Source organism: Eschrichtius robustus, chromosome 10, assembly GCF_028021215.1.
Source record: "Eschrichtius robustus isolate mEscRob2 chromosome 10, mEscRob2.pri, whole genome shotgun sequence".
Lineage (NCBI taxonomy): Eukaryota > Metazoa > Chordata > Mammalia > Artiodactyla > Eschrichtiidae > Eschrichtius > Eschrichtius robustus.
In genome coordinates, this window is record NC_090833.1 from 64,650,976 (window position 1) to 64,675,507 (window position 24,532).

General features: G+C 39.3%; 1 protein-coding gene across 1 annotated transcript in view; it reads right to left on the reverse strand.

Moving 5' to 3' along the window:
• LOC137770950 (FRAS1-related extracellular matrix protein 1-like) overlaps positions 1-24,532 on the reverse strand; it is a 105,050-nt gene that overhangs the window by 47,065 nt on the left and 33,453 nt on the right. The window contains exons 7-12 of the mRNA XM_068553990.1: positions 24,081-24,212; positions 21,637-21,981; positions 15,711-15,853; positions 4,280-4,476; positions 3,469-3,559; positions 1,963-2,130 (exon numbers count right to left, since the gene is read on the reverse strand). Coding sequence (XP_068410091.1) covers positions 1,963-2,130; positions 3,469-3,559; positions 4,280-4,476; positions 15,711-15,853; positions 21,637-21,981; positions 24,081-24,212 — 1,076 coding nt within the window. The remainder of the gene's footprint in view (positions 1-1,962; positions 2,131-3,468; positions 3,560-4,279; positions 4,477-15,710; positions 15,854-21,636; positions 21,982-24,080; positions 24,213-24,532) is intronic.

Below are 24,532 nucleotides of genomic sequence, written 5' to 3' on the forward strand. Positions count from 1 at the left end.
ACCATTTGTAGGAGAAAGAAATAAAGGGAGCTCTTATTTAAAGAGGATTATTACCACCGAAACATGGGCCATGTCTGCCAACCTCATTTTGTCCTGAGTTGCATCAATTAATATCCCAAGACGCTAAGTTTCAAGGAATATAGTTTGCCTCATTAGACGATTTTTAAATATATATGTATTTCAGGACAACTTTAAAAAACTAAAAGCTAATTTGCCCCCCCCCCCATTAATTATTCACTTTCTAGTCCCTGCCTGAACCCAGTGCTTGGATTTCTGGAACTTCAGGTCAGCATCGTGTCAAGATCCCCTAATGGTTACCACTTAGCCCAGCGATAACTGTGGATTTTCACACCAGGGAACCGCTCCCATGACTAGGTTCACTGAAGTGACTCATTTAACTTTATTTCTACTATTCTCAGTTCTCTACAGTACTATTTCATTTGTCCCATCCACTGTAGAAAAAAGACAGAAGCCATTAAGCCTCTTGAGCCCCAAGTCCTCGTAACTATTCCATTTACCTTCAAATGATGGAGGTAACTATTCACTTCACCCTTTCTGGCTTTTTCCACAGATCATCTTTCTCTAGCAAGAGGCTGGATAGCTTGGCATAAAAAACTGTTTCTCTGTGATTGTTCTAGAACACACATTAGCTTCTTTAGATGCCGGGCTATTTCAGGGCATGTATCTCATACATAGAAAAGGATGGTCTGAATAAAATCTAATCAAATTAAGAGACATTCTAAATTATTTTTTACACAGGGAATGTGATCTGGTCCCTGACAGGGAAGGAGGCAAAGAACATAGTTTACATTCCTTTTTTGTGAGCTCTCGGGCCCATCTTCTACCAAATATTGCAAGCTCAGAGGCTGGCGGGGTCAAGCCAGTGATGTAAATGGGTGTCTTGAGTTGGGTGGGGACTTGGGTGACTGGGGAATGTGCCCTGTTCAGCTGCTGCAGGGTGGGGGTAGGGAAGTGGACTCAGTGTTGCCAGAGCTTCCAAATTTTCAAGAGAAGCCAGAAATCCAAACTTGATACAAAACCTCCTGATGTTTAAGTGTTGGCAACTCATTATTTTCAAATATTATTTAGACTCATCAGAACAGTTGTGTGGCTTGGGTAAACCCCTTGGTCCTGCAGGGTGAGACCTCTGCTCCACAACTTTGGGCAGCTGTAGAGATGGTGAGGAGAGCAAAGGAAAAGGGGCATCCGTGCTTTCCTGGCTATATTCCGGGTGGCTGCCTGGGAAGGTGGCCTCTTTCCTTAGGGATGAGACACATGTGGGTTCTAGACCCCTCTGGTTCCTAATGAATGGGTAATCACACTTTCCGCTTTTGAGGGGAAAAGCAAACCTAGGAATAGCCACCCTCATTAACTCTAGTGCTCTGATGGGGAGGGAGCAGGCAGGGAACAAATTCTCTCCATGAATCCCAGACTCGCAGATAAGATGCACAAGGTAGCATCGCCTTTGTAGTTTGATTTTAATGAGAGACCCAAGTGCTTTAACGCTTACACAAACATTGGGGAGTGGAACAGCACAGGATGCAAGGGTCCATCTTAATTCATTTTAGAAAATTAAAGAGCTTATTTAGATGACAGAACAGCGTAGCTGGCCTGCGGAGAGAGCAAGTCAGCCTATCTGGTTGCTAAGAGACTCCTAATTTAATCCCCTTCACCTGATCAACACGTGAAACTCAGCAGAAAGGAAAGGAAAGAGATTTTGATAAAGCTTTGAAAATAATGCCAAATTCAGCAACTAGAAAATCTCATCTTTTAGATAGAAAGTCCCATAGGAGGTGAAGGACTCCCCTCCCCATGCTTTTTTTCCTACACTGTAGCTGGAAAATAAAAAAGTTCTTTGAAAGAGCCTAAAGAGAAGTTAGCATTTTGAGTAAGTCTTTCAAAATCTTTCTTTCCTTAGGTCATCCCCCCCTTTTCATCCTTCACATCAAGCATTATGCCTACCTCAGGGGCCTGATTGTCCACCGGAAGAATCGTGATGTTAAAGCAGATCCCGAACAAAGTGCCACCGTGCTGGTTACTGACGGAAAAGGCAAACTGGACGTGTCGGGGGTGGGGGCCTATATCTTGCATGGGTGGCATGTAGGCCACTTTCATATAGTTCACAGCATGCTGCAAAGCAAATCAAGACGGACATGTGGGTGCCGATTTCCCAGGATGAGAGACATTTAGAGACCTAAGTCTAAGATACCCGTCTCATTCACTGATAGGGAACATTGTAAATGCCACCATCATCAATTTGAAGATCCTAAAAAGCTCTATCTTACAAATCGCATTTTCTAAAAGCAGGAGGGAAAAGAACAAAGAAATTAAGTGACTACGTCAAGCGCTTGAAGCCAGGCAACTCTGTGAAAGACAGGAGACTTGCATTTTAACCCAGCTCTGCCACAAAGTAGCTGTGTGATATTGGTCAAGCTACTTAAACTTGCGAGGCCTCTGTTTCCTTACCTATAAAGTGAAAAAAATAATAGTACTTAGCACATAGGTTGACATACTCATTTAATACAACCTCTAACTACAGTGAGATTCAGCAGCTCCGGAGTAGCTGCTGCCTAAGCACTCATCATTACTGTGCCTCTAGTCAGGTCTGCAGAGCAGAGGCCACAGGAGCAGGGAGAGGGCTAATGAAGGATTGTGGAAAGCAGTAGATAGCATGCGCTGACTTATGTCCCCCACAAAAAAAGATACGTTGAAGTCCCAACCCCCAGTACCTCAGCATGTGACCTTACTTGGAAACAGGGTTGTTGCAGATGTAATTAGTTAAGGTAAGGCCATACTGGAGTAGGGTGGGCCCTTAATCCAATATAACTTGCTCCTTATAAAAAGAGAGAGACTCAGGGAGAACACAGCCATGGCGTGACAGAGGCAGAGAGTGGAGTGATGATCTACCAGTCAAGGAATGTCAGATTGCCAGTAAACCACTAGACGATGGAAAGAGGTAAGACCCCACTGCCCCCCGACCAAACAGGGTTTTGGAGGATGGTGGCCCTGCTGAGACCTTGGTTTCAGACTTCTAGCCTTCTAGCCTCTAGTTTCAGAACTGTAAGACAATACATCTCTGTTCTTTTAAGCCACCTAGTTTGTGGTACTGGGCTATAGCAGCCCTAGAAAACTAACATGGTAGGATATTGGATGAACTGAATTTGATGGAGTAAAAACATATGCACCAGGTCCCTAAATCAGAGCCCTAAACCAGGAATCTAAATTGATGCAAAAGACTGTGTTGAATTATAACAAGATTTTACAATCATATCCAGCTTGATCAAGCATTTTCAAATACATGTCACTTGCTTAATGGAAATGTGCAAGCAGAAAGAATATAGACATCAAGTATTTGTTGCTTGTGACAGATGTCAAAGGCCAATACTCTCAAGTGCAATGTTGGGAGCACCGTACCTTCTCAGAGGACACTTCCATCATGTTTGTCAACATTTGAGCATAGCATCATACCTGAGTGAATGACTTCAACTCTGGAGCTGCAGGGTTTTTGGTTAGCCTTGGTATACTGTCTACCATGAATAATTTCCCAGCATCCAAGTGTCTAAACAAAAATACAAGAGAACACATCAGCTAACTTTCCAAGTAAGAAAAATTAAATCAAATAGTAGCCCACAACCAAATTTTCTGAAGCTAAAAGTGCTCACTGTAGGAAGAAATCAAATGTTCCATCTTTATATTCTCTCTTTATATCAAGGCGGGGGGAGGTTCTAGCCTTAAGTCTAGTATCACGAATGCTGTTCTCATCATGACTGCAGGAAGTATGTACAGAATTTCTGCTCTGACATCATGAAAGGGAACCTAACTACAATAAGATGTAGTTAGATACTCATCCTAAAAACGTTTCCTCACTATCATTTGGTAGATAATACAAACCTAAGGTATATTCATGATATTTTCTGGATTGGAATCAGAGAATATGACCACTTTTGTGAGCTGCAATATCTAAAAATAAAGCGATGAAGACTCAGCACATTTCACTAAAGAGAAGAAAAGTATTCTCTTTAGAAAAAGGGATTAAAGACTGTTTTAAGCCTACCTAAGCTGAAGACACTACAAGCTGCAGGCCACTTAACCAATTAATATAGCTTTTGAAGGGAGGTATGAGACAAGTTTGAGATTAGAATAAATGCTGAATTGAATATAAGTTCGTGTGTGACCAGCAAAGCAAGTGAACCACAGTAGTATACATTGACACTTTCAACTCAATCCTAGAACGCAACCCTCAACTAATAGCCCAGGTGATGACTCTTCGTAGAGATACCTGCGGCTAGAGGAGAAAAATGGAGGAGTGGTTACTGTGTAGAGCAGCTCCCTGTCATATGATTCTGTATCTACAAAACGTAGATGTTTCTTAGTGATACAGGCCACCTCTGTTTCCTTGACAACCAAATGCCGAGAAACTCCAGGAGCCTCTTTCGGAAGCTGGTCATCTACTGGAGTGATATGAATTGTCACCACCTGGAAAGAAATTATCTTTACCATTAATTTGAAATACCACAAAGACACCAAAGAAAGCCACCCCACTATCACCCAGTCACAGTTATGATTTTCAAAAACGGCCATTTTGTAATACACTTCCAGTGAAAAAATTGGGGAGTTATTAGGAACGTGAAAAATGGAACATTCTCCACATATTTTTCATTCTATCTTAAGAATCTGATTATCACAATTATAGTTAATGCAGTCATGAGTACCATAGAATAGGCATATAACACACAAAATATGTTCCTGGTTTTATTTCTACACCTCCCTTTACCAGCAACCTGGGCTTTCTCTTCCTCTTTCCACTCAGTCATAGATCCTGGAAACCTTGACATTTCTTTTGGTTCCTCTTTCTCTACCCACATATAACACATCACCAAGTCCCAGAGTGTGTACTTACAAAATTTTCTAAACAGTGACCACACCCTAGTCCCACAGCTGTCATTCCCACTGTTCCTGACCTTGCTCCAGTTTTCATAATTTCCTTACATCATCACAACGGCTTTCCATCAGCCCTAACTCCAATAACTCATTTTGACTTTTCATACCGCTGGTGTTATCTTTTAAAAAATACAAGTCAAATCAGGTTATTCACTTCCTCAAAAATCTAAAAAAAGATACAAATGAAGTTATCGACAAAACAGAAATAGACCCACAGACACAGAAAACAAATTTATGGTTACCAAAGGGGAAAGGCGGGGGAGGGATAAATTAGGAGGCTGGGATTAACATATACACACTACTATATATAAAATAGAAAACCAACAAGGACCTACTGTATCGCACAGGGAACTACACTCAATATTTTGCAATAACCTCTAAGGGAAAAGAATCTGAAAAAGAATATATATATATACATGAATAACTGAATCACTGTGCTGTACCCCTGAAACTAACACATTGTAAATCAACCATACCTCAATAAAATTTTTAAAAAAAAAAATCTTAACCCCCCAGGAGGGATAGAATTATTCAAACTCCTTAGCATGGTATTCAAGACCCCTCACGGTTTAAACGCACTCTTTATTTCAACTTTATCTTTTACGACCTTTCAACATTAATCCAGCATCCTGATTGCACTCAGTGGACCCAGTCCTAGTCCTCAAACATGCCTCTATGCTCTGAATCCTGTTGTTCCTTCAGTCTGGAATGCTTTTCTCCTGCTCTCTCCAGCAACCTGAGTCTTTCTTACCCTTGAAGGTTCTTCTTGAAACGTTCTCCAATTTCTCAGTTGGAATTAATTTTTCCTGAATTTTGGTTATCCCTTGATAAACATCGTTATTTCATTGTCTTGTATTATTAGTTAGTAGTTTACATGTAAATCTCTCCTAGACTGAAAGTTCCACGAGGAAGGTCATAGTACAGTGCAAACCACATGGAATTTGGCAGTGAACGGACGGTTAAAGTCCTGGGTAAACCACTTAGTAGCTGTTACTGATCTTGAACAGGTCACTCAACTTTTTTGAGTGTCAATTTTCCTATTTGTAAATTAAGCATAATATCAACAACCTCACAGAAATTTATGAGGATCAAATATCACTATGAAGATAAAATGTCTGGCATATATTATGTGCTCATTAAATATTTTGTTCATTTCTATAGCTCCACCACATCTGGCACGGTATTTTGTAGGTAGGAGGCACTTTATAGGTGTTTCCTCACTGAATGAGTCAACATGCCCTGTTTGTGATGTTAAGAATTTTCTCAAACATTCATAGGTTTGGATCTTGCAAGAGGGCAAGGAGACTTTGCCAAACAGCTTTTTATCATCACATTTTTTTTTTTTTTTTTACAATAATCCATGATTGGTTGGGAGAAAGCAATTACTCTCTCTCAAAATGGTACATTTGCTTGGCATCATGAGTCGTTGCACAGCCTGATGCATGAAAGTATTCTGACTCTGGTTTTGATTTATTTTAATATTGTCACTAAAGTACAGATCAGCAATGCCAGTTTTTTCTAAGATAATGGTGTTCACAATAACCAATTTGAAAATGAAGAGAATTTCTTTTTTAAGTTAACACACAAAGCAAAAACTAAAACATGGTTAAGCTTTTGCTATGATACGAAAAAGACTGGAACATCAGCTCAGCCACTTACAAACTTTGCTGCCCGGGGCAAATCATTTAACCCTTTTGCGGCTCAGTTTTTCTCTCTTTACACTGGGAATAATAAGGATGACTATTATAGTGAAGTGTTGTCAGGATCAAATGAGATAGCTGATAGCACAGTGAGTACCTGGTAGTAGGTGCTCAATAAATTAATTCCGTCTCCATCCTTCATTATTTTTACAAAAGCATACAGCATATTTACTACTCTATTATGAAGCATTTCAATAATTAGAAACTAAACTCAGTTATCAAAATAAAGGAACACAATGACAGTCATTTCTCCAGTTCCTGGAATCTGTGTCATGATTTTTTTTCCAGTTACAGTTTTTTGCTAATCTCTAAAATTCAGAAATTCCCTATGGGACATCCCAGCCATGGTGTGGATCAGTGAGGCTCCACTTAATTGAAAAACTAGATTTAATAAGGAAACAATGGTTATTGTGCCTTCAAAGAGACCATTTTCTATGCTAATTTATTCTCCAGTGTGTTCTTTGTGCAAAAAGAATGTACAAGCATGCTTTTCTACACCCCAGTAGTAATTCATGGTGGGCACATTTTTCAACATGCTTTATGATCACTTAAGTTGATGTGTCTTTACATATTTATGCATGTCCAAATAATTATGGTGTCCGTGTTCTGCAGGTGAGAAGGATCCTATTTTAACAAACTCCATAGAGAAATAAAGTGTTCTCATTTTTACTGAAATTTGGTTGTAAAAAAGACCTAATTAAATACCCATTCCCACAAAGTGGAAAACTAGTGCCCATACTAGTCACTGGGCTCTTGCTTGTTGCCTTCCCCTACATGCATCCAGTCTACTTACGGCCACAAGCACCCACAGACAGACCTGCAGGGAATCAGAACATAAAGTAATAAATCAGTATATAAAATGACAACCACTAACCTTGACCCTCAGAATCCAGCTCACAATATGATACTCCACTGGCTACTATCTGCCTTCCTTGTAGACCTGGGTTCTTGATCCCTTCTCTGCACTGAGCTTTGCTTTCTGCCTGATTCCTTCTTTTGCATCTTCCTTTGAGATTACCCAGTGCTATTTCTCACCCCCAGGAGTTATTTCCAATGCTAGTTTTGCCCACTCCCCTTTCCGGTCTGACTTCTGATAAATGCCCACTCTGGGTGCCTGTTCTCGCCTCTGGTCATGTTTCACTCCTTCCTCCCACTTTGCCCCCAGGCCTTTGTGGCATCTGCTCCTTTCTTCCTGTTTCTTAGTCCTCTTTCTCCATTTCTCTTCTATCCTTATGTTTCGCTCTCCATTTTACCGCTATCGTTACTCTCTCCCGGGTTAAAATCTAAGGTATAAATTCTATAAAGCCCGCTACTGAGAGGAATAAAGAAGAAAATATTTTTCTTCTTTTTTCTTTTTCTGGTCAGGACTACTTTACATACAATGAACTACATTCAGTTTAAGTATATAATTTGATGAGCTGTGACAATCTTATATACCTGTCAAGGCACCACCACAGTTAAGATACAGAATATTCTCCATAGATTTACTGTTTTTTTTTGGTTGCTTTGTTTGATAGTATTTCATCATATAGATACAGTTTTTTAAACCAGTCTTCTGTTGATAAGCACTTGGGTAGTGATACAAACAATTCTGTAATAACCTAAGAAAATATTTTTCAAATGCAAATTGAGTAGGTGAAGCTTTATTTGATGACACTCATGGCAACCAAGGTAGAAAGAGAGGGGGGGTTCTTGCTAACATCTTGTTGATGTGTAGGTAGATCTCTCAGTAGGAGTATCTAGATGGGAAAGATGAGAAGAAGTAAGAAGCATCTCCACTTATGTAACTTCCTTCCTGTTTTAAATAGATTCTCACCTGAGATCTTTGATTTCTGCCCCTATGAAAGGAAGTGTTTTAACAGTATGGCCAAAACAATCCTGGGCCTGAGTTTAATCTTCAGTGACCGGGGAACCTTCTGATCACAAAAGTTCCCATCAAGTAACCATTTCATCTGGACTTGTAGTTGAACAGCTGAAAGTTACAGATTTTGCTGAATATTTTAAATACATTTATATTTGTAGGACATGACTGGATACTCATCCAAATTGAAGATGCAGTCATCAAACAGACCAGCTGATCATTTGAGTCCCTTAAAAACTGGAGCTTCAGTGATGATATCAGGGTTTTACAACACAGTAATTCTTACCAGCACACACACATACAAAATATTTGTTTTGTTGTTATGCACACGATTAATTCCTGGAAACTCTGAAAACTAAAGCTTTACACTTATTACCTCTGCATCTTACTCCTTCCTCAGTCCCTGCCACATGTCTGGGTCTTCTTATTTCCCCCTAATTTCAATAAAAGTTGAAAGAACCAGAGTTTATTTTGGAACGAACACACATTTCTTGAGGTTCTACTCTGAGTCAGATACCAAGATCTGAAGACAGAGAGATGAATATATCAGGATCCATGTCATAAATGAGCTCACAGTTGATCCAATACAATAAATAATGGCCTCACATCATAGTAGTTTGATATCAGATTATATAAAAGGACCAGATGGTCAAGCCTGGGGAAACAGGTATGGAATAAGAGCATCAGAGGATGATTCCTGGAGCAGGTGATTCTATAGGTGAGAGCCAGTCCACAGTCTGAATAAGCTAAAGCTGCCACACATCAGAAGAGGGAGAGCTGGGAAAAAATGGACACTAGATGTACTCTACTAAACATACTGCTACTGCATCAATGAGTTTTAGTTGTCCTCAATTACAAAGATGTGGCTAATCTCATCAATTCTTAAGAGACCATGTGACAGATTTGGAGGATAATCTAGTCCAAAAAAGATGAAGGCTGAGACTAAAGCAATGACAGTGGGGTGGGGAAGCAGAGACAGATGAGAGAAATTTCTCAAGTAGATTTATTAAGATTAGCTGACCAATTGGTTATGCAGATACTCGAGAGAAAGGGAGTAGGGATGACTTCAAAGATTCTAGTTGCATTGGTTTCATGCAAATTTTCAGGGAAATATGCTAAATGTCTTGTGAACATGTTGAGTTTTAAATGAATGCAGAGGTTAGCCGGAGCCAGCGAGACCTGCCGCCTGACTTCGCTGCCACCTGGAGATGGCTGGCTGCAGCCGCCTGCGAGCCAGAGGAGGCACCTTCAAGATGGCGGAGGAGTAAGACGTACAGATTACCTTCCTCCCGGCAAATACATCAAAACAACATGTACATGTGGAACAACTCCTACAGAACACCTACTGAACGCTGGCAGAAGACCTCAGACTTCCCAAAAGGCAAGAAACTCCCCACGTACCTGGCCATGTGGCTGACAGGATCTGGGTGCTCTGGCCGGGTGTCACCCTTAGCATCTGAGGTGGGAGAGCCGAGTTCAGGATATTGGTCCACCAGAGACCTCCCGGCCCCACATAATATCAAATGGCGAAAGCTCTCCCAGAGATCTCCATCTCACCGCTAAGACCCAGCTCCACTCAATGACCATCAAGCTACAGTGCTGGACACCCTATGCCCAACAACTAGCAAGAGAGTAACACAACCCCACCCATTAGCAGAGAGGCTGCCTAAAATCATAATAAGTTCACAGACACCCCAAAACACACCAGCAGACGCAGTCCGGCCCACCAGAAAGACAAGATCCAGCCTCATCCACCAGAACACAGGCACCAGTCCCCTCCACAAGGAAGCCTACACAACCCACTGAACCAACCTTACCCACTGGGAGCAGACACCAAAAACAACGGGAACTATGAACCTGCAGCCTGCAAAAAGGAGACCCCAAACACAGTAAGTTAAGCAAAATGAGAAGACAGAGAAATATGCAGCAGATGAAGGAGCAAGGTAAAAAGCCACCAGACCAAACAAATGAAGAGGAAATAGGCAGTCTACCTGAAAAAGAATTCAGAGTAATGATAGTAAAGATGATCCAAAATCTTGGAAATAGATTGGAGAAGATACAAGAAATGTTTAACAAGGACCTAGAAGAACTAATGAGCAAACAAACAATGATGAACAACACAATAAATGAAATTTAAAATTCTCTAGAAGGAATCAATAGCAGAATAACTGAGGCAGAAGAACGGATAAGTGACCTGGAAGATAAAATAGTGGAAATAACTACCGCAGAGCAGAATAAAGAAAAAACAATGAAAAGCATTGAGGACAGTCTCAGAGACCTCTGCAACAACATTAAACACACCAACATTCAAATCATAGGTGTCCCAGAAGAAGAAGAGAAAAAGAAAGTGTGTGAGAAAATATTTGAAGAGTTCATAGTTGAAAACTTCCCTAATATGGGAAGGAAATAGTCAATCAAGTTCAGGAAGCACAGAGAGTCCCATACAGGATAAATCCAAGGAGAAATACGCCAAGACACATATGAAGCAAACTATCAAAAATTAAATACAAAGAAGAAATATTAAAAGCAGCAAGGGAAAAGCAACAAATAACATACAAGGGAATCCCCATAAGGTTAACAGCTGATCTTTCAGCAGAAACTCTGCAAGCCAGAAGGGAGTGGCAGGACATATTTAAAGTGATGAAAGAGAAAAACCTACAACAAAGATTACTCTACCCAGCAAGGATCTCATTCAGATTCGATGGAGAAATTAAAACCTTTACAGACAAGCAAAAGCTAAGAGAATTCAGCATCACCAAACCAGCTTTACAACAAATGCTAAAGGAACTTCTCTAGGCAGGAAACACAAGAGAAGGAAAAGACTTACAATAACAAACCCAAAACAATTAAGAAAATGGTAAAAGGAACATATATATCGATAACTACCTTAAATGTAAATGGATTAAATACTCCAACCAACAGATACAGACTGGCTGAATGGATACAAAAAGAAGGCCTGTATATATGCTGTCTACAAGAGACCCAATTCAGACCTAGGGACACATACAGACAGAAAGTGAGGGGATGGAAAAAGATATTCCATGCAAATGGAAATCAAAAGAAAGCTGGAGTAGCAATTCTCATATCAGACAAAATAGACTTTAAAACAAAGACTATTACAAGAGACAAAGAGGGACACTACAAAACGACCAAGGGATCAATCCAGGAAGAAGATATAACAATTGTAAATATTTATGCACCCAACATAGGAGCACCTCAATAAATAAGGCAAATGCTAACAGCCATAAAAGGGGAAATCGACAGTAACACATAGTAGGGGACTTTAACACCCCACTTTCACCAATGGACAGATCATCCAAAATGAAAATAAATAAGGAAACACAAGCTTTAAATGATACATTAAACAAAATGGACTTAATTGATTTTTATAGGACATTCCATAAAAAAAACAGCAGATTACACTTTCTTCTCAAGTGTTCATGGAACACTGTCCAGGATAGATATATCTTGGGTCATAAATCAAGCCTTGGTAAATTTAAGAAGATTGAAATCGTATCAAGTATCTTTTAAACCACAACTCTATGAGACTAGATATCAATTACAGGAAAAAAATCTGTAAAAAATACAAACACATGGAGGCTAAACAATACGCTACTTAATAACCAAGAGGTCACTGAAGAAATCAAAGAGGAAATCAAAAAATACCTAGAAACAAATGACAATGAAAACACGACGACCCAAAACCTATGGGATGCAGCAAAAACAGTTCTAACAGGGAAGTTTATAGCAATACAATCCTACCTTAAGAAACAAGAAACATCTCAAATAAACAACCTAACCTTACACCTAAAGCAATTAGAGGAAGAAGAACAAAAAAACCCAAAAGTTAGCAGAAGGAAAGAAATCATAAAGATCAGATCAGAAATAAATGAAAAAGAAATGAAGGAAACGATAGCAAAGATCAATTAAACTAAAAGCTGGGTCTTTGAGAAGATAAACAAAATTGATAAACCATTAGCCAGACTCATCACCAAAAAAGGGAGAAAGCTCAAATCAATAGAATTAGAAATGAAAAAGGAGAAGTAACAACTGACACTGCAGAAATGCAAAGGATCATGAGAGATTATTACAAGCAACTATATGCCAATATAAGGCAGCCTCTTCAATAAGTAGTGTTGGGAAAACTGGACAGCTACATGTAAAAGAATGAAATTAGAACACTTCCTAACACCATACACAAAAATAAACTCAAAAGGGATTAAAGACCTAAATGTAAGGCCAGACACTATAAAACTCTTAGAGGAAAACATAGGCAGAACACTCTATGACATAAATCACAGCAAGATCCTTTTTGACCCACCTCCTAGAGAGACGGACAAAAATAAACAAATGGAACCTAATGAAACTTAAAAGCTTTTGCACAGCAAAGGAAACCATAACCAGACAAAAAGACAATCCTCAGAATGGGAGAAAATATTTGCAAATGAAACAACTGACAAAGGACTAATCTCCAAAATATATAAGCAGCTCATGCAGCTCAATATCAAAAAAAACAAACAACCCAATCCAAAAATGGTCAGAAGACTTTATAGACATTTCTCCAAAGAAGATTTACAGATTGCCAGCAAATATATGAAAGGATACTCAGCATCACTAATCATTAGAGAAACGCAAGTCAAAACTACAATGAGATATCATCTCACACCGGTCAGAATGGCCATCCTCAAAGAATCTACAAACAATAAATGTTGGAGAGGGTGTGGAGGAAAGGGAACCCTCTTGCACTGTTGGTGGGAATGTAAATTGATACAGCCACTATGGAGAACAGGATGGAGGTTCCTCAAAATCTAAAAATAGAACTACCATATGACACAGCAATCCCACTACTGGGCATATACCCTGAGAAAACCATAACTCAAAAAGAGTCCTGTACCACCATGTTCATTGCAGCTCTATTTACAATAGGCAGGACATGGAAGCAACCTAAGTGTCCATCAACAGATGAATGGATAAAGAAGATGTGGCACATATATACAATGGACTATTACTCAACCATAAAAAGAAATGAAATTGAGTTATTTGTAGTGAGGTGGATGGACCTAGAGACTGTCATACAGAGTGAAGCAAGTCAGAAATAGAAAAACAAATACTGTATGCTAACACATATATATGGAAGGTAAAAAAAAAAAAAAAAGGTTCTGAAGAACTTAGGGGCAGGACTGGAATAAAGACACAGATGTAGAGAATGGACTTGAGGACACAGGGAGGGGGAAGGGTAAGCTAGCACAAAGTGCGAGAGTGGCATGGACATATATACACTACCAAATGTAAAATAGATAGCTAGTGGGAAGCAGCCGCATAGCACAGGGAGATCAGCTCGGTGCTTTGTGACCACCTAGAGGGGTGGGATAGGGAGGGTGGGAGGGAGATGCAAGAGTGTGGGGATATGGGGATATATGTGTACGTATAGCTGATTCACTTTGTTATAGAGCAGAAACTAACACACCATTGTAAAGCAACTATACTTCAATAAAGATGTTAAAAAATAAATAAATCTTCCAAATAAAAAATAAATTAAATGAATGTAGAGATGTCAGGTAGAGATGTTGGTACACAAGTCTGAGCTGGAGAATATTTAGGAGTCAAAAAATAGGCGGTACATGAAAACAGAGCAAAAGTCTTTCTTTTTCTCTCTGTTTCTCTCTCTCCCTCTCCCTCTCTCCCTCCCTCCTTTTCCCCTCCCTCCCTCTCCCCACCCTCCCTTTCTTTCTCTCTCTCTCCACCCTTCCCTTCTTTCTTCCCTCCCTCCCCCCCAACATAGATTAAGAAGATGAATAAAAGTAGAGAAAAATATGATTATGACTTCTTTAGAAGCCCATCCATCATGGGGAATAACTGGATCTACAGAATTCAGCCTGACATATTTGCCAAGATTTAAAAATAATTTTATTTCAATAAAGTTTTCATTACTGTGGTCTTTACTATAGAGGAAACTGACATCTATGTTTGTGGTTATGAAAAATATGATCTATAAAATATACAATAGCAGAAAAGGAAAAAGGAGTCCTGAATTTTCTGTTTTTAAAAAAGCCTATAGTTTGCTAAAAACGATACGGTATTCTAGTCAGAAACATAGCTCAGTTTGAATGGATACAACAAAAGATTTAGAAATAAATCCTATTAATAGTTTCCATTTTGGATTATCAAATCATCTAAGGTCTCAAGCAAAAATGTAATCTAGAAATGGCATAATTATACACATTGATGAAAAGAAGAGGCTGTAATTTATAAAGGAATTGATTTCTTTTCAGTCAATAAGCAGGTGAATTGAGAATTTTCTGATTCATTTTCCATTCCCTCTTAATACTTCCTTCAGTTTCTGGGCTCTAAACGCCATTCTTCCATTTGTTACCTTTATCTTGGCAGCCAGATGAATAGCTAAATCATCTATGCATTGGCTAATGTCAGTGACCGTGACACTGTGAGATGATATTATATAACCAATAGGGACACTATATGTAGTGGGTGTCACTTATTTTCAGAAGCCTCTTTTTCCATCCTTACCACCAATCATCCTCTTCTTGCAAGGAGTCTACCCCTTTATAGTTGCCCAGACCCTTCCTCATCTGTAATTTGTATAGGATGATGGCTCCTTAAGCCTATTTTTGTATTCTATATATTTAAATAATATCCTTGAGTGGTAGTAAAACTCTTAGTTCTTCAAATGCAATGATAAATAATAGCTAATATATTTATTGAGTACTTACTATGTGCCAGAAAGTTCTCAATACTTACATGTATTACGTCGCTTACCCTCACAATCACTTTATAAGGATGTTGTTTTACAGATAAAGAAATTGAGCCACAGGTCAGTTAATGTCAAGAACAGGACAAAAACAAAGACAGTCTAACTACAGAGCCTATGTTTTAACCACTACACACAAAATAAGTCAGTGGGTTTTTTTGTTGTTATTGTTATGAAGCAAGCAAAGTTTGTGAGGTGCTCTTTATAGAAGGGTCTGATGGTTAAATAACCTTGGAAACACTGCATACATGGTAATTTACATAACTCTGTGGAAAAGTAAGAGAGCAGTTATGTTGCAAAGAAATTGACTTAATTTTGCTTACTCCATTGCTTCTCAAACTTCGAGCTTTGAAATCTGTTTTCCTGTAGTTTCTAATTACATCTTCCAGAACTGATATCTGTGGACAAGACTTTGGGAAAGTGTTCAGAGATGGACTCTTACCTGTGGCTCTGAGAGATTTGGAGGTTCGTGGCTGTCCCACAGGACAAATTCAAAAGAATCTTCAAAGATTTCTCCACCAAAATGACGATAGTAAATGATGCCATTGAACAGATCCATCTGAAGGAAGCCAGGGACAGGATAGCCTATTGGGTGCAGAAAATATCACATAACTTTGTAACAGTGTGCCAGGTGTTGGGGTATAATGATATTGGATTTATCTCCAGAAGTTTTCTCAGTCTAGTATGTTGTATGTACCCAAGGAATCTTTTTTTAAATTGAAGTATAGTTGATTTACAATACTGTGTTAGTTTCAGGTGTACAGCAAAGGAATTCAGATATATAGAGAGATATATATAGATATATATATATACCCAGATTCTTTTCCACTGAAGATTATTAGAAGATACTGAATATAGTTCACTGTGTTATGCAGTAAATCCTTATTGCTTATCTATTTTATGTATAGTAGTTTGTCCACGGAATCATTATTAAATGCTTTTATCAAAGCTTATAAATAATAAAGCAGAAAAATTAAAGTTACTACATCTGCCTTAATATATAGAAAAATAAGCATTAGAAAAATATTTTCAAGAAATAGTCTTAACATCAGCCAAGATGGCAGAGGAGAAAGACCCTGAGCTCACCTCCTCTCATGGGCACACCAAAATCACAACTATCTGCAGAACAACCATCAGTGAAAAAGGCCAGAACCTACCAGAGGAGAGCTTCTACAACTAAAGATATAAAGAAGCAACAACAACAAGATGGGTAGGAGGGGCAAAGTCACAAAATAGTCAAGTCCCATACCCCAGGGTGGGCAATCCATAAACAGGAAAATAACTACAACTGCAGAGCCTCTCAAAGGAGTAAGAGGTCCAAGCCCCAGCCCAGGGGTCCTGCACTTGGGAAGATGAGCCTCCAGGGCATATGGCTTTGAAGGCCAGTGGGGTGACTTTTGGGAGTCCCAGAGGGTTGGGGGAAATAGAGACTTCACTCTTAAAGGGTACATAAAGAATCTCTCATGTTCCAGGACCCAGGGAAGAAGCAGTAATTTGATAGAAGCCTGGGTCAGAATCACTTGCTGATCTAGGAGAATCTTCTGGAGAGACAGGAGGCAACTGCAGCTCACCCTAGGGACATAGACACTGGCAACAGCCATTTTGGGAACTTGTTCTACCACATGGATACTGGCACTGGCAAACGCCATTGTGGAATCTTCTCTCTAGCTTATTAGGGTGAAGACCCAGCCCCGATACAGCCCACAGGCCTGTAGGCTCCAGTGCTGGGATGCCTCAGGCCAAGCAACTAACTGGGTGGGGACACAGCTTTACCCACCAGCAGATAGGCTGTCATGAGACCTCCTGCGTGAACAGCTGCTTCTGGACGTGGCCCTGTCCACCAGAGAGCCCAGGATCCAGCTCCACCCACCACTGGGCAGGCACCAGCTCCAGAATAGCCTGGGCCCCAGCCCCACTCTCCGGGGAGCCTGCTCTAGCCTCCAGACTAGTTTCATCCACCAGAGGGCAGACACTAGTTGAAAGAAAGCCACAGATATGTAGCCTGCAGACACGAGCTGCCCACTAATAGGACAGAACCTGCACAGGGACCAACTGGACCATGGTCCCGCCTACTAGCAGACCAACACAAGCTTCAGGACTCCCTGGACCCTGCACCCGACTGTCAGGAAGTAGTCCCACCCACCAGTAAGCCAAAACCAGCTCTAGGACCCCTGGGTCCTGCAAGCAGACTCCAGGACCTGGCTCTGCCCACCAGTAGGCCAGCACTAGCCCCAGGACCTGGTTCAACACACCAGTGGGTGGGGTAACAGCCCTGGAGTCTCCTGGACCTTGACTCAACCCAACAATGAGCCAGCACTAGCCCCAGGGCCCCCTGCGGTTCTGTAGTCAGCACCACCTTGTGACCCGGTCCCACCAACCAGCAGTCAGCAACCTCCACACAAGGCAGGGCCTGGCAACCAACTGGACAGGGGGTAAGTCAAGCCTACAAGACTGCCTACATAGTCAGCCCACCACAACAGAAGGACACACTCAGTCCTCATTGGGGGAACCCCTAGAGCATACAGCTCAGGTGATGAGAGGGGGATGTGCTGCTGGGACACATAGGATGTCTCCTTCAAAAGGCTACTTCTCCAAGATTGGGAAATGTAACTAACCTACCAGATACATAAAAATAAAAACAGCAACCTAGGCAAAATAAGGCAACAAAGGAACAAACGTGTTTCTAACAAACAAGATAAAACCCCAGAAGAAGAACTAAGTGAAGTGGAGATAGGCAATCTACCTGAGAAAGAGATAAGGGTAGTGTGATGATAAAGATGATCAAAGAACCCAAGAAAAGAATGGATGCATAGAACAAGAAGTTAGAAGCTTTTTAACAAAGAGTTAGAAAATATGAAGAACAACCAAACAGAGATGAAGAATACAATAACTGAAATGAAAAATACACTAGAAGGAATCAACAGTAGACTAAATGATACAGAGGAAATGACCAGGAAGCTGGAAGACAGAGTAGTGGAAATCACTGATGCTGAACAGACAAAAGAAAAAAGAATGAAAAGAAATGAGGACAGCTTAAGAGACCTCTGGGACAACCTCAAGCACACTAATATTCACATTATAAGGGTCCCAGAAGGAAAAGAAACAGAGAACCTATCAACATATTTGCAGACATAATAGATCAAAACTTCCCTAACCTGGTAAAGGAAACAGATATCTAAGTGTAGGGAGTACAGAGAGTCCTATACAGGATTAATTCAAAGAGGAACACACCAAAACATACTGTAATTAAAATGGCAAAATTGGGACTTCCCTGGTGGTCCAGTGGTAAAGAATCAGCCTTCCAATGCAGGGGATGCATGTTCGATCCCTGGTCGGGGAACTAAGATCCCACATGCCACGGGGCAACCAAGCCCACACACCACAACTACAGAGCCCATGTACCCTCTAGCCCACTCGCCACAACTAGAGAGAGAAAACCCACATGCCACAACTAGAGGGAAGCCTGAGCACTGCAATGAAGAGACCGCGTGCCGTAATGAAAAGATCCAGAGTGCCTCAACAAGGATCCCGTGTGCTGCAACTAAGACCTGACACAGCCAAAAATAATAATAATGATGAGGAAAATAAGTAAATAAAATAAATAAATATTTTTAAAAATATAAAATAAAATAAAAATGGCATAATTAAAGATAAAGAGAGAATATTAAAAGCGGCAAGGGAAAAGCAACAAGTAACATACAAGGGAACACCCATAAGGCTATCAGCTGAATTTCAACAGAAATTCTGCAGGTCAGAGGGAGTGGCACAATATATTTAAAGTGATGCAAAGGAAAAATCTACAACTAAGAATATTCTACCCAGCAAGGCTCATGTTCAGATTTGATGGAGAGATCAAAAGCTTTACAGACAAGCAAAAGCTAAAAGAGTTCAGCTTAACAAGAAATGTTGAAGGAACTTCTCTAAGAGAAAAAGAAAATACCACAACTAGAAACGTGAAAACTGCAAAAGCAAAATGCTCATCAGTAAAGGCAAACACACAGTATAAATGTAGTAAATCATCCACACACAAAGATAGGAGGAAAATTAAAAGAAAAAAGTAGTAAAATCACCTACATCCACAATAAGCAGTTAAGGGATATACAAAAAATTAGATGTAATATATGACATCAAAAACAGTAGCTGTGAGGGGAGGAGAGTACAAATGCAGGGTTGTTCAAATGTATCTGAAATTAAGACACTGATGAAAGAAACTGAAGACAACACAAACAGATGGAAAGATATACACTGTTCATGTATTGGAAGAATTAAAATTGTTATAATGACCATACTACCCAAGACAACCTACAGATTCAATGCAATCCCTATTAAAATATCAAGGGCACTTTTCACATAACTAGAACAAATAATTTTAAAATTTGTATGGAAACACAAAAGACCCTGAAGTGCCAAAGCAATCTTGAGAAAGAAGAACAGAGCTGGTAGGAACCACACTCCCTGACTTCAGACTGTACCACAAAGCTACAATAATTAAAATAGTATGATACTGGCACACAGCAGACACATAGATCAATAGAACAAAATAGAGAACTCAGAGATAAACCCATGCATTTATGTTTAATTAATCTACAACAAAGGAGACAAGAATATACAATGGAGAAAAGACAGTCTCTTCAATAAGTGGTGCTGGGAAAACTGGACAGCTACATGTAAAAGAATGAAATTAGAACATTCTCTAACACCATATAAACAAAATAAACTCAAAGTGGATTAAAGATCTAAATGTAAGATCTGAAACCATAAAAATCCTAGAAGAAAACAAAGGTGGAACACACTTTGACATAAATTATAGCGATTTTTTTGGATCTGCCTCCTAAAGCAAAAGAAAAGCACAAATAAACAAATGGGACCTAGTTAAACTTAAAAGCTTTTGCGCCTCAACAAAACAAAAAGACAACCTACTGAATGGGAGAAAATATTGCAAATGATATGACCAATAAGGGGTTAATATCCAAAATATACAAACAGCTCATACAACTCAACAGCAAAAAAACAAACAACCTGATTAAAAAATGGCAGAAGACCTGAGTAAACATTTTTCCAAAGACATACAGATTGCCAACAAGCACATGAAAAGATGCTCAACATCACTAATCATCAGAGAATTGCAAATGAGATATCACTTCACACCTGTCAGAATGGCTATCATTGAAAAGCACACAAATAACAAATATTGGCAAGGACGTGGAGAAAAGGGAACCTTGTACACTGCTGGTGGGAATGTAAATTGGTGAGCCATTGTGGAAAACAGTATGGAGGTTTCTTAAAAGACTAAACATAGAACTACCATATGTCCTAGCAATTCCACTCCTAGATATATGACTGAAAAAAATGAAAACACTAATTTGAAAAGATATATGCATCCCAATGTTCATTGCAGCACTATTTACAATAGCCAATACATGGAAGCAACCCAAGTGTCCATCAACAAATGAATGGACAAAGAAGATGTGGTGTCTACACACACACACACATATATACATACAATGGAATACTACTCAGCCACTAAAAAGAATGAAATTTTGCAACAATGTGGATGGATTAGAGGGTATTATGCTAAATGAAATGTCAGAGAAAGACAAATAATGTATGATATCACTAACACATGGAATCTAAAAAATACAACAAACTAGTGAATATAACAAAAAAGAAACAGAATCACAGATATAGAGAACAAACTAGTGGCTACCCATGGGGAGAGTGAAGGGGGAGGAGCGATATAGGTGTATGGGATTAAGAGGTTCCAACTACTATGTATAAAATAAATAAGCTTCAAGATATGTTGTACAACACGGGGAATATAGCCAATATTTTATAATAACCATAAATGGAGTATAACGTTTAAAAATTGTGAATCACTGTTACACACCTGAAACATATAATATTGTACATCAACTATATCTCAATTTTTAAATAATTAATTAATTAAAAATAAAATTAAATATGTTTAAAAAAAGAAACAGTCTTAAGTAAAACTGCTTGATACCCATTTTGTCAAGCTCCTGACCTACCTACTTCAAAAAGTAGTTATGAAATTATTCTAACAAAATGTAAATAAATGTTATTCATGAAATTTCTTTATCAATAATCTAGAATAGGTCAAACATATCTCTTCAACCTTATTTGTTCTCTTACCTTGCATAGCAGACTTAATTTTTCATGGTGTAATGGTTATCTTGAGGCCCAGCTCTGGAACTTTCTAGATTCCAGATGGATAGATCAACTTAACCTAAATCTCAGGCTTCCCATCTATGAAATGGTAATAATAATAATAGAATCTTACCTCATAAACTTGATGTCCCCCTTAGCACAAATTCTGACACAAATGATCTTAACTGCCCAGAACTTACCTATCAGTCCTGGTGCTGGCTTCTTCATGATCTCTCCAGCCTGAGGGGGTTTCGTGATATTAAAGAAGATGTAGTCATCACTGGAGTCCATGTCTGAAGCTCTCAGCTTGGAACCCTGGATCAGTATGGTCTGCCCCTCCTCCAGTTCAATCACAACATTGGTTATGAGGAATGGTGGACTATCATCTTTGGGCAAGATGTTGATGGGAAACTTATGTCGGATGCTGTGTTGGCCGTCAAATATCCTGAAGACCACAAAGTCTTTGGTGGAGTCACTGTCGTCATGATGATATTGAACGACTCCAGCCTGAAGGTCAGCCACGGTGAAGAGAAACCCCTTCCCCCCTGATGGAAAGAACAGAGGTGGAGCGGAATGAAAAAGGTGTGGAGGCAGCAGGTTAGTGAAAGCAGCACTACAGGAGAGGGTGTGAAATGGAAAGTGGTGCAGCCAATGCTTCCCTCACCTGGAAAAACCATAGATTGTTTAGTGGGTTCTGGGGCTCCAAAGACCTGGTTTTGAATACTGGCTGTAATACTTATTAGCTGGGTGGACTCGGGCAAGGTATTTAATTTATTTGAGACTCATCTATAAAACAGAGATAATAATACCTACCTAACATTCCCTCTTAAGGATGAGAGAACTCACACAATAGTGTACCTACAATAAGTATTCATCGTTCTTCGACTCATTATCATCATCCGACAGCACTTCTTAGAGTAGTGGTCTCGAACTAGCAGCATCAGCACCATCTGGGAAGTCATTATAAATGCAAGTTCTCAGGTCCTACCCCAGACCTACTGAATTAGAAATTCTGCCGGTGGGTCCCAGCAATTTATGTTTTATCAAGCCTTCCAGAAGTCTAATGCATGCTAAAGTTTGAGAATCACTAGCTTAATGAGCAAGAGCTAGAGCTCTGGTAGCAAATGGCCTGGGTTCGAATCCCAGCTCGGCCACTTTCCAGACAGACAAGTCAACTTCTCTAAGTCTCAGGTTCCCATGTGCAAAGTGAGTGTAATAATAGTACCTTGCTTCACAACGCTGTTGTGAGATAAAGTATGTAGAATGCTTTGTACAATCTGGCACAAAGTAAATGCTTAATAAATGTTTACACTATTTTCTTCCTCTGAGCCAGAACATCATTGCATTATGGGCTATGACTTTCCACTTCATTTCTATAGTACTGATAAACATTGCTTCACTCTGCACAAACTATTACAATTCTTGACGGCAGGTGTCCCATTTCTTTCCCGACTCCATATGGTTTTATGGATTAAACATGAGTATAATGAACACTATGAGTTACTTGCCCAACAGGAACTTTCTGTTTCTTCCTCAGTACCAGAATCCTAGTTTTATTTAGAATGGTAATATGACTATTTAAAAATACTCAGGTTCCCAGACTCTGTTGCACCTAGGGGGGTAGTATGTAACTTGATAGGAGATATAATCAGACTTCATTGTATCAGGCTCCTAGGAAAAGTTGTAAAACAGAGCAAACTTAGATGGCGTAATTTTTTTATTGTTCCTTCTCTTTCTTCCTTCCCCTAACACTGATTAAAAGCCTAGAGGTGTAGGCACCATCCTGTGACCACTGACAGAGCAGAAAAGAGCCGCTGGCATCATGGATACAGAATACCTACCTCCGTGCAACTTGTCACAAGGAGAAAGTGACTCCAGAATTTTTAAGCTGCTGTAGTTGGGTTTTCCTTACATGCAGCTGAACATCCATCCTAACTAATACATCCAGCTTAAGCTAAGCTCCCATTGTCTTGGGATTAGGCAAGAGAATTTATCATTTTATTTTTGATTTTATTTTTTCAGAATTTCCTAATCACAAACAATGATAAGAGCTCTCTTTCTACCTTACAGTTAAGTAAACTAAGAGGATAATGGAATTAAATCCTCTGAGCTCATTACAAGGAATAGACTATATTACCATTAAGTATGGATATTTTTATTAGGGCCATTACCTTGTTAACTACCATCTTTATAACTATAAATTCATTTCTTTTAAACAACAGCAACTGCTACTAATAACATATTAGCATAATTCTTACTAACGTATTAAAAAAACATAAGTTTTCCTGTTTTTCACTGCATTTCTCTGAAGCAGAGAAATGAAAAGGAAATATTTTGTCTTTGAACTGGGATAAGATAATCTGTTAAGGAGTATATTTAGAAGGAACCCTACATGGCTCCAGAAAGCAAATCTGAGATTTAAACAATGACTCAAGTACAAAAGACCATTCATAAAATGTCCTCCATTGATTTGAGCATCCTAATACAAAAGCCAACGGTTTCAAGATCTCCGGATCTGGGGATTACGATAATTCATTTAGAAATGAGGCCCAAGAGATACTACATATATCCTGTTAAATGTGATTTGTTTTTGGAGAAAATACTTCTTGGGTTTTTTTCTAAGTTACAAAGTTTGTTCATTCACCTCTCAGAGTAAGCCGTCCATGCTGCAGGCCACCCACGATGACTACCTGGACAGCATGAATGTCATTATTGTCAACAATCTGAAACTGTTCCCAGGTGATGGCCCGAGACTGTCCCTCTAGGAGATTCAGACCTACAAGAGAAAGCACAAAAAGTGTCCTGGAAAGTTCTATGACATGCCAAGATGCCTACCTTAAGACAAGATTAAAGAATTTTCACTCACAAAACTAGGTAAAAATTGTATCTTCAAAAGCTTCTCGAGAAACTGGAATTTAGTGTTTACTTTAAGTAATATTTTTACTATTAGTACTATTAACTCCAACCTGACAACTGGTTCCTTATGACATATCCTTTAGAGGGCATGATGGTGCCAAAAATAAATATTAGAAGGAAATAACAGATGTTATGTTCACAGTGGTCTCTAGTTCAAAAAGGTTCACAAGGAATTTTTCA